The sequence below is a fragment of the Bos grunniens genome, chromosome 2, assembly GCF_055505025.1.
Source record: "Bos grunniens cultivar Pamir isolate PY7600 chromosome 2, Bosgru_T2T1.0, whole genome shotgun sequence".
Classification (NCBI taxonomy): Eukaryota; Metazoa; Chordata; class Mammalia; order Artiodactyla; family Bovidae; genus Bos; species Bos grunniens.
Genome location: NC_141166.1, coordinates 115143438 through 115155462, shown reverse-complemented (window position 1 = coordinate 115155462; position 12025 = coordinate 115143438). Strand labels below are relative to the sequence as shown.

General features: G+C 35.7%; 1 protein-coding gene across 1 annotated transcript in view; it reads left to right on the top strand.

Annotated features, from left to right (window-relative positions):
* Positions 1 to 12025, top strand: part of ATF2 (activating transcription factor 2) — an 82293-nt gene that overhangs the window by 58194 nt on the left and 12074 nt on the right. Inside the window, 2 exon segments of the mRNA XM_086359176.1 lie at positions 4135 to 4284; positions 6897 to 7103. Of these exon segments, the coding sequence (XP_086215302.1) occupies positions 4135 to 4284; positions 6897 to 7103 (357 nt within the window).

Below are 12025 nucleotides of genomic sequence, written 5' to 3'. Positions count from 1 at the left end.
ACGACTAAGCGACTGAACTGAACTGAAGTTTTACATATTTAATCTTTACCTCAGCCCTACAAGGAAGTTGTCATTGTTCCCAGTTTTACAGATAGTTTGTTCAGATAGTTTGAGACAGAGTTAATTTCTAAACAGTAAAGTATCTTCTCAGCTGTACACATTTTGTATGCTAATATATATACACAGTATATCTTATGTATGCTAACCAGTGAAGAAACTAGGACTTTATGAACTGCTATTTGCAGTTCATAAGGAAGTACTTAGTCAGAAAAGATGGGGAAAATATACCTAATCTGGGGTGATATGGCTTTAGAGGTTACAGTATCAGACTTGGCATTCCGAATCCTTTGTGGTTGTCTTTCACACCACTTGGCTTGCTGGATCTTAGGTCCCTGACAAGGGATTGAACTTGGACCTATGACAGGGACAGAGCCAAGTCCTAACCACTGGACCACCAGGGGATTCCCTTGTAGTTGTCTTTTGAATCATCAAGCCATCCAGTCTTAGATTATCTTTCTTGATTTTTGCATTTTCTTTTTTTTCCCTTCTTTTTTTGGTGGGGGGAGATAGGATAATATACATAACATGATGCCATGGAAAAACTGCACTTTGAAAAGAAGGAGATCCAGATTTAAATCTAGGATCTTAACTAGCTTAATGGCTCTGTGACCTTGGGCAAATGATCTCTAGTGTCCTAATGTGCCATATTCAGACTGAAATTGAAGAAAGTGGAGAAAACCACTAGACCATTCAGGTATGACCTAAATCAAATCCCTTTTGACTATACAGTAGAAATGAGAAATAGATTTAAGAGACTAGATCTGCTAGAGAGGGTGCCTGATGAACTATGGATGGAGGTTCATGACATTGTACAGGAGGCAGGAATCAGGACCATCCCCAAGAAAAAGAAATGCAAAAAAGCAAAATGGCTGTCTGAGGAGGCCTTACAAATAGCTGTGAAAAGAGAAGCAAAAGAGAAAAGGAGATACACACATTTGAATGCAGAGTTCCAAAGAATAGCAAGGAAACATAAGAAAGCCTTCCTCAGCGATCAATGCGAAGAAATAGAGGGAAACAATAGAATGGGAAAGACTAGAGATCTCTTCAAGAAAATTAGAGATACCAAGGGAACATTTCATGCAAAGATGGGCTCAATGAAGGACATAAATGGTATAGACTTAACAGAAGCAGAAGATATTAAGAAGAGGTGGCAAGAATACACAGAAGAACTGTACTAAAAAGATCTTCATGACCCAGATAATCACGATGGTGTGATCACTTACCTAGAGCCAGACATCGTGGAATGTGAAGTCAAGTGGGCCTTAGGAAGCATCACTACAAACAAAGCTAGTGGAGGTGATAGAACTCCAGTTGAGCTATTTCAAGTCCTGAAAGATGATGCTGTGAAAGTGCTACACTCAATATGCCAGCAAATATGGAAAATTCAGCAGTGGCCACAGGACTGGAAAAGGTCAGTTTTCATTCCAATCCCAAAGAAAGGCAATGCCAAAGAATGCTCAAACTACCTCACAATTGCACTCATCTCACACAGTAGTAAAGTAATGCTTAAAATTCTCCAAGCCAGGCTCAGCAATAAGTGAACCGTGAACTTCCAGATGTTCAAGCTGGTTTTAGAAAAGGCAGAGGAACCAGAGATCAAATTGCCAACATCTGCTGGATCATCGAAAAAGCAAGAGAGTTCCAGAAAAACATCTATTTCTGCTTTATTGACTATGCCAAAGCCTCTGTGTGGTTCACAATAAACTGGAAAATTCTACAAGAGATGGACATACCAGACCACCTGACCTGCCTCTTGAGAAACCTGTATGCAGGTCAGGAAGCAACAGTTAGAACTGGACATGGAACAACAAACTGGTTCCAAATAGGAAAAGGAGTACGTCAAGGCTGTATATTGTCATCCTGCTTATTTAACTTATATGCAGAGTACATCGTGAGAAACGCTGGGGTGGCAGAAACACAAGCTGGAATCAAGATTGCCGGGAGAAATATCAATAACCTCAGATATGCAGATGACACCACCCTTATGGAAGAAAGTGAAGAGGAACTAAAAAGCCTCATGATGAAAGTGAAAGAGGATAGTGGAAAAAGTTGGCTTAAAGCTCAACATTCAGAAAACTAAGATCATGGCATCTGGTCCCATCACTTCTTGGCAAATAGATGGGGAAACAGTGGTTGACTTAATTTTTCTGGGCTCCAAAATCACTGCAGATGGTGATTGCAGCCATGAAATTAAAAGACACTTATGCCTTGGAAGGAAAGTTATGACCAACCTAGATGGCGTATTAAAAAGCAGAGACATTATTTTGCCAACATAGGTCCATCTAGTCAAGGCTATGGGTTTTTCCAGTGGTCATGTATGGATGTGAGAGTTGGACTATAAAGAAAGCTGAGCGCAGAAGAATTGATGCTTTTGAACTGCAGTGTTGGAGAAAACTCTTGAGAGTCCCTTGGACTGCAAGGGCAGCCATCCAGTCCATTCTAAAGGAGATCAGTCCTGGGTGTTCATTGGAAGGACTGATGCTAAAGCTGAAACTCCAATACTTTGGCCACCTCATGCAAAGAGTTGACTTATTGGAAAAGACCCTGATGTGGGAAAGATTGAGGGCAGGAGGAGAAGGGGACGACAGAGGATGAGATGGTTGGATGGCATCACCGCCTCGATGGACATGGGTTTGGGTGGAATCTGGGAGTTGGTGATGGACAGGGAGACCTGGCGTGCTGTGGTTCATGGTGTCGCAAAGAGTTGGACACGACTGAGCGACTGAACTGAGCTGGACTGAATCTGTAAAATCAACATACTGTTTATTAGAAACTGATTTAAAAACTACTGATAACACAGCAGCAGGGATGGATCTCAGGTGCATTATGCTAAAGGAAATAATCCAGATTCAAAAGGCTTATTATATATACTGTATGATTCCATTTATATGATATTTGGAAAAGCAAAACTTTGAAAATCAAAAAACAGACTTGGGGTTTTCAGGGACTGTGGTGGGAGGTAGTCATATGTGGATGTGAGAGTTGGACCATAAACAAAGCTGAGTGCTGAAGAATGATGCTTTTGAGCTGTGGTGTTGGAGAAAACCCTTGAGAGTCCCTTGGACTGCAGGGAGATCAAACCAGTCAATCCTAAAGGAAATCAGTCCTGAATATTCATTGGAAGGACTGATGCTGAAGCTCTAATACTTCGGCCACCTGATTGGAAGAACTGACTCATTGGAAAAGATCCTGATACTGGGAAAGATTCAAGGTAGGAGAAAGGGGATGACAGAGGACAAGATGGTTGGATGGCATCACCAACTCGTTGGACATGAGTTTGAACAAGCTCTGGGAATTGCTGATGGACAGGGAAGCTTGGGGTGCTATAGTCCATGGGATCTTAAAGAGTTGGACATGACTGAGTGACTCAACTGTGGTGGGAGGAGAGTGTGACAAGAAGCATGAGGAAGTTTTGGTGGGTGATAGGACTGTTCTGTATCCTCATTGTAGGAGGTGGTGCACAACTGTATGTGCTTGTTAAAATTCATAGAAATATATGCTGAAAAGACTTCGTTTTACTGTATGTAACTTATACCTCAACAAAACATTTTTTACACTACTGACCTTGTTTTTAAAATCATACCCAGAATCTACAATGATTAGCAGTAGAAAATGTCTACTAACACTTGCTTAAGCAGAAATATTGGTGGTCTTTTAATATATACCTCATTTCTAAGGTATCTGAATCAGTTATAGATATTAAGATATGCACAGATGAAAATAAATTACAGATTTTCCAGATTATTCTTAGTTGAAGTAAATGGAAACAATTGTATTAGAATCATGTAGGGGATTTTGTCTAAAGCTCTTCTCTAGTATCTACCCCTTTATGCTATTTCCAAAGAAAGAAGAGAGGAAAAGTTGCCAAGAAAGACTCAGGAAAGCTTCCCAAAGGTCCTTTTATCTGTCTTACTGATATTTAAGAATGCAGTGGAATATAATAAATCAAAACTAAGTTTAAAGCCTATGTATTCATTAACAAATGTCTCATTTGGTTAACTAAAAGTGTGTTGGGAGTTAGATTTGGGTAGAAAGCAGGGAGCATTTTTATTTTAATTGGTATTTGCATTTCAGAGATTAAAAGCTGCTTTGACCCAGCAACATCCTCCAGTTACCAACGGCGATACTGTCAAAGGTCACAGTAGTGGTTTGGTTAGGACTCAATCAGAGGAATCTCGACCACAGTCATTACAACAGCCAGCCACATCCACCACAGAAACACCGGTATGTGTGTTGTTTTTATCATTCATCTCTCAGTTTTCCTTTAAAAAAAAAAAAAAAAAAACACCACACAGTGTGACTTCAATGACTATATACTTTGAAAAGATTTTCTGGTCAAATTTTTATTTCAAAAGTGTATTTAAAAAGCCTTAAGAAAAGGTAACTCAACATAAAAGTTGAACATATAAAAAATAAATAAGCAGTTGTTACTGCTGAGGGCACTCTGTAAATGTTTCTCAGAGTATCTGTATGTTGGTTTAAAATGGCATAGTATCCATCAATAGTATTTAAAGAAAATTTTACTATTGGTTGTATTCAACAAGTAATTTATATATGAACCATATTACTGATATAAGACAGTTCTTGAATTAACACTTGTGAAATGTCACCAAAGTAGCAGATAGGTTTAATGGCAGCTGTTTATACTAGAGGCCCATTTCACTCTAATTTGTGTCTGGCCATTAGATGATTGCTATTTCTATATGTCTGCAGTAAAGCATTACTGTATTTCTGTTAAATGTTTCAGAGCTCTATTTAGACCTTTTTCTTCTCTACTTAAAGAATATTAGCATTTAAAAGTAAAACTTTCCAATTAAAGAAACACAGCTGAACAACAAGTTTAATACTACCTCCTAAGCATAGGTGTTTAGATAACAGTATTTTTACCTTTGTGAAACTTAAGATAAAGTGAAATAGTTGTGGTTGTCATCCACCAAGAACTTTACCTAGGAGCCAAAAGAGAGGAAAAGTGAGTGTGTTCTTATGCCTTAATTCAGGGTTAGCCAACTGGCTCATGAGCCTAATGCAGCTCATGGCTGTTTATCTATGGCTGGCAAGTTCAGTATGGCTTTTACATACTTAAAAGTTTATTTAAAAGAAAGTAAATGAATGTAATTTATTTTCTTGTACTAACTATAGTTTACCTGGATCTCGTTTTTATTTATATTTTTATACTTTATTGTATTGGGATGAAGCTCCAGGACAGCAGGACTTTGATCTGGTCTATCACTGCTATATCACTAAAATAGTTCCTGCATATTTTTCAGTGAAGTAGAATGAATGAATCAATAGAAAAAGGGAGAGAAAGAAGAATATATGCTTCTAAGTAGCCTCAAATCCTTGTTAGAGGTAGAGATATATATAATTCAGGTTAATTAACTGCAGAACGTAAAGATTTCTGCCTATGGTATAGATGAAGAGAATGTAGAAATTTTTGTTTACATCATTAAAGTAGAGGCAAGAGATTTGTTTTCAGGCTGCTACTTTGGATCATGTGTCTACGGCCACAAAGTGCTTTCTTTTGCACTGTTTCCAAGGGTTTATATCGTATCTCCACTATTTTGGGATTTGTGAGAGACATGAAGATATCCTATAATCCTAAACACTGGACAGTATCACTAATGACTGAAGATTTCTGTCTGGCTGATATTGCTGGGCAGGCGGACCAATTAAAATGAAAATCTAGACTCTGGGATTCTACCTACCGGAAAATGAGCGTTAATAATTATATAAACCTGACCCTTAGAAAAAGACTGACCCCAAATTTCAGAAACTGAAGAAAAGCTGAATACACTAAAATGTGTATGTACTTTCAACTCCTTAATTTTAGACAAACCAATTTTTAAAAAACATTTACAGTTTAATGCTATTTTTATTGTAAAAATAGCATAGAAACCATGGTTTCCCATAGTGAATTTAAATAAAAAGTTATTTCTTATTAGTACCTTAATAATTATCAAAGCACTGAATAATAACATAATGTTTGCTTAAAAGTGCACTTGGAAAAATAAAAGATCTGTACATCATCGTTTGTATTACATTTTTCAATTTCTTTGTATTCTGTCTATAAACATGAAAATATTATTTATACAAACGTTAAAGAATAGAATACAATCCTAAAGGAAATCAACTCTGAATATTCATTGTATGAATATTGATGCTGTAGCTCCAATACTTTGGCCACCTGATGCAAATAGCCCAGTCATTGGAAAAGACCTTGATATTGGGAAAAATTGAAGGCAGGAGGAGAAGGGGGTGATAGAAGATGAGATGGTTGGATGTCATCACCGCCTCAATGCACATGAGTTTGAGCAAACTCCAGGAGATAGTGAAAGACAGAGAGGCCTGGCGTGTTGCAGTCCATGGGGTCGCAGAGTCAGACACAACTTAGCGACTGAACAACAACAAAGAATACATTCACTGTGACAGTGAGAATCTCGGTTTAGCAATGCTTATTTATTTCAAGGAATTTGTTAAACAACAGGGTGATTTGCACATTGCTTCAGAATATTGATGTATACAATGAGAGAAAATAAAATTAGTACCTGTCACCTTTGCAAGGGGCTTCCCCGATAGTTCGGTTGATAAAGAATCCAGCTGCAATGCAGGAGAGCCCAGTTCAACTGCTCGGTTGGGAAGATCCACTGGATAAGGGAAAGGCTACCCATTCCAGTATTTTGGCCTGGAGAATTCCATGGAATGTATAGTTCACGGGGTCACAGAGTTGGCACAACTGAGTGACTTTCACTTTCACCTTTGCAATCCTTTACTGCCTATTATATTAATTTTAATCACTAGGTACAAATATAAAAAACTTTCATTTGTGTCTATTATAGGCTTCTCCAGCTCACACAACTCCACAGACCCAAAATACAACTGGTCGTCGAAGAAGAGCAGCTAATGAAGATCCCGATGAAAAAAGGAGGAAGTTTCTGGAAAGAAATAGAGCAGCAGCTTCAAGATGCCGACAAAAGAGAAAAGTCTGGGTTCAGTCTTTAGAGAAGAAAGCAGAAGACTTGAGTTCATTAAATGGTCAACTGCAGGTATGGTGCATATATGTAAATTGTTTTATTTATTTTTAATAATTATGAACACACATTTTCCTTATTTTTTCCTAGTTAGCTATTCAGACATTTTAGGACATAATATTGGGTGTGTATGGAATCTGTAGTAAAGTGTAGTTTAATAAACTAAATACCAAGATGAAGTAATATAATTTTCAATACTGATACAGTGAAGAAATTTTTAAATTTAAGTGTTTACTTGCATAGTACAAAAGTACCTAAACTATCTGGTTTAAACTTTATAAAGTTATGATATAGAGTTGAACAGAATCTTAAACTGTAAAATATTACTGGTACTTCACTTTTCTTATTTTTTGGTTCATGTCACAACTGTAGAGTTGGTTCAGTTTACAGTTTTTGTTTTTAAGTTCTTTTGTTCTTTGAATTATAAATTTTGTTTTGTTTTGTTTGTTTTATTTAAAGTGAATATAGTGCTCGTGAAAGGTGCCAGATTGACAGCTTTGGAACTGAAGGACTAATTATCCACAGAACAGGTACAATATGGCCAGTGGCAGTAGAAAGCATTTCATACTGCCCTGCCAGTGTGCCTCAGATTTATTTCTTAGGAACCCTATGTGGTATAAAGGTTTTAAGGCTCCTTCCTATTCAGTCTTTGGTAAGATTTTCAGTGATGGTATTTGGCAGCACTAAGTCTATTTCCTTCCTTCTGTTTTTTCTTCCTTTTTTGTTGTTTTTAATGTTGTGAATATTCTCAAGTAAAATCTTCTAAACTATCAATTGATAAGCATCAATGAGAAAAATCGATGAATTGATGAATTAAATTGATGAATTTAAATTCATTATGAATTTAATGAGTTAATTGTAGTTGTTGTTATTGGTCAATCCTCTGAGCTGTCCATTCCTACTTAAAAATTAATCATGACCGATGATGAGACTTGCTCTCATCTTACATCTTTAAAGATGTCACCAGTATCAGTGTCTTGTTTAAATGCTTAGGAAAAAGCTTTCTAGCTTTTTAGCTCCAGGCATAGCATTTCACCTAATGTAAATTTTAATAACTTAACACTTTTTCATATGTGAGACAGATATCTTTTAAAACTCTGTGTTGGGCTTTGAATATTGACATGTTAGCTTTAGAACAAATAAATTATCTTGCAAAACTTACTTTTAACCATTTAAAATTAAATATGATTTTAATTTTACCGTATCACAGAGACTTCAGTATGTACTTATATACTGCTGCTGCTGCTGTTGCTAAGTCGCTTCAGTTGTATCCGACTCTGTGTGACCCCATAGATGGCAGCCCATCAGGCTCCCCCATCCCGGGGATTCTCCAGGCAAGAACACTGGAGTGGGTTGCCATTTCCTTCTCCAATGCATGAAAGTGAAAAGTGAAAGTGAATTTGCTCAGTCGTGTCCGACTCTTAGTGACCCCATGAACTGTAGACCACCAGGCTCCTCCATCCATGGGGTTTGCCAGGCAAGAGTACTGGAGTGGGGTACCATTGCCTTCTCTGACTTATATACTAGGATATGTTAAATAATATATTACCTGATAAATAAATTCTTCTTCAGGAACTATTTTCATATCATAATTTTTCAAAACAAACTTTTGAATTTTTTTCTTTAAAATGAAACATTATAGATACAAGTTTATTTATGTACTGTAAAAATGGTTATTTATCAGATTTCTGAATATTAACTATCATTTAAATGTTTGAGTATTCATACTAATACATTAACAAAGTGATTTAGGTGGATCTATTAAACTAACAAAATCATTCTTCTGAATGACTTGGCTTCTTAACAGTTACGTGGTATTAAAAATAACATTCTTTGTCAGCCTTAGTTATCTTACCCATGGAATAGAGATAATAATACTTGTTGGTCCTCCTGCTCTGGATTGTTATTTACATCAAATTAGAATTTTTGCAGGCATTTTAAAATATATTAATTTTAATAGGATAAATTTATCAATATTTTCTTTTGTAATTTGGCTAATTATGCCTTTTTTTGAAGTGAAAATGTTTCAAAACTGTAAAGTGGTATATAAATATATGGTTATATTCTCAAGGTACTGGACTTCAGGTTGGGCCAGTTTTCTGTTCTGACCCAAGTTACAACAATATTAACAACTTTTAATGAGATTGTTGTTCAGTGGCTAAGTCATGTCCAACTGTTTGTGACCCTATGGACTGCAGCATGCCAGGCTTCCCTGTCCTTCACTATCTCCCAGAGTTTGCTCAAACTCATCAGAAAACTTTGGAGAATTCAGTATTCACAATAAATGTAATATTTACTTCATTAATTTCATGTTATTTCCACCATCCAAACTATATAAAATACCATTATTGTCAAATGTATTCATTTTTACATTTCCTAATTTGAGTAGAAATTTCTTGATTGGAGGAATAAAGGCAAGATTTATCACCTAGGTAAAAGTTAGCTAACACCTCAGTTTTGAAGCAGGCATGAAACTTTTAAATAGAAGTCACAATCAAGAAATCACCAAGTTAAACTATAGCAGAACCAGTTTTTTTTTAAATTGAGGTATAGTTGATACATAGTATATAATTACATGTTGCCATGTACATGTCATGATTCACAATTGTTGAAGGTTATACTCCATTTACAACTTACTTTATTCCTTCTGCTGTACAATGTGTCCTGGCAGCTTGTTTATTTTATACATAGCAGGTTTTTTAAATGTTTGTTTATATATTTGTCTGTGCTGGATCTTAGATGTGGCATGTGAACTCATAGTTGAAGCATGTGGGATTTAGTTCTCTGACCAGGAATCAAACCCTGGGTGCTCTACATTGAGAGTGCAGAGACACAGCCACAGGACCACCAGGGAAGTCCCTACAAAAAGCAGTTTTTAATATCTTAATCCCCTATCTCTCTGTCTTGCCCACTGGTAAGCACAGTTTTTTCTCAGTATCTGTTTTGTTTTTGGTTATTCACTATATTCACTAGTTTTATGTTTCAGAACCAAGATACAGGTGATATCATACAGTATTTGTCTTTCTCTGATTTATTTCACTAAGCATAAAAATCAGTATTTTTAATAATTGAGGCATGGCTGGCATCATGGTTAGAAAGAAAGTGTTCTTAGTTTTAAAGATGTATACCAAAACATGAAGCTAGGTGAGACGATGTGTTATCGGGTTTTTAAAAAAAAAACTTTTGCAAAAAAGAAAGAGGATAAGGTCCTTCTGAATATATTAACCTGGAAAATGTCTTTAATATTATGGGCAAAAAGTAAGTTGCTTGGAAACAGCCCAGATGTCCATCAGTAGATAAATTGTGGCATATACATCCAATAAAATATTTTTCAGCCACAAAAAGGAGTGAAATTACATGCTACAATGTGAATAAATCGCAAAACATTATGCTTAAGTGAAAGAAGCCACAAAGTCATAAACTATGTGACTCCATTTATATGAATTATATAGAACAAATTAATCCATAGAGACAAAATGCAAATGGGTAGTTTCCAGAGACTGGGGGGAGGAAGAGGAAAATAGGAAGAAACTGGTTAACGGACAAGAGGTTTTACTCTTGAATGGTCAGATAGAGGGTGCGCGTAGCACAACATTGCAGATGTGTACTAATGCTACTGAATTTTTCAGTTTAAAATGGTTAATTCTATATTATGGAAATTGCACCTCAACAAATTACTCAAAAGTCACATACTAAAAATGTATAGCATAATTCTTTTTCATTAATGAAAGCTTTATAGTTAAAATGTGTAAATGTGTAGGTATGGAAATCAGTATAGAAATGAATCTTTAAACAGGTAAAATTTTAAGAATGCTCCCCATCCTGAAGCCTCCTGCCTCCCAACCTCCCCATACCATCCCCCTGGGCCTTCCCAGCGCACCAGGATGGGGTGCGCTTCAGGATGGGGAGCATGTGAAAAAAAAAATAATAAAAATAAACCCATAGGTAACCCCTGAAAAAAAAAAAAGAATATCTGTTCTTTTGATTTTTAACATTTATCACAATTTGCAAGAATATATTCACGTATCTTTTCATGGTATAACACTGATCACTTGCTGAACAGTGAACTCCATGAAGACAGAGTGTAAGTCTGTTTTGTTCGTCAATCTATAACACTTGACCTATAAGGGGGTTTCATAAATAACGACTATTGAATGAATAAATGAATGAGAGGAAATACTACTGTTAAAAAATAAAATAAAATAAAATTTTGAGAATGACATGTATTAGTTTGTAACAACAGTGATAAAGGGGGTTTGAGAAGAAAGGGTACTTTCAACTATGACTTTCTCTATTGTTTCAAGTGGATATATGATTTTTTGTTGTTTTTCTACTTACATGTCATGTAAAATAAGTTTTAAAAAAGTAAGTGACACATTCTAGTTTTCAGAATATGAAGAGTTAATATGCTTATAATAGATTCTGGAGAAAAAATTTCATTCAGTCTGCCAACAGCAAAACTGTTAACTATGAAGAACAGAATGACTTGTAAAGAAAATTGAATGTCAAAGAAATAATTAAACTCTACTTTATGGGAAAACATTCATCAGTTCTACATTTCCTTAATAATTCTTCACGTGACATTCAGGTTTAGCTGATCGGTGTAATGGGCAATAATGATCCATGGTTACTTATATATAATAAAAGGTTTAATGAGTGTTGAGGTGTGACTGTTCATATTTTTACCAAATATATATTAGGTTTTAAGAAAATACTAATTATTCAACTTTACTGCCCCATTCACTGAATTTAATTATATTTTAGCTTTCTAGAATCATTACTTTAAAAACAATTTCATCAAATTGTATTAGAGACATTTATGGTACTCTAGACCAAGAATTGGATGCTGTTGGTTATAAACTATTATATTTTCAAAGGTAATATATGATTTTGTCTTTTACTTGAAATGGTTTTAACGCCATTATGTCTTTGTCTTT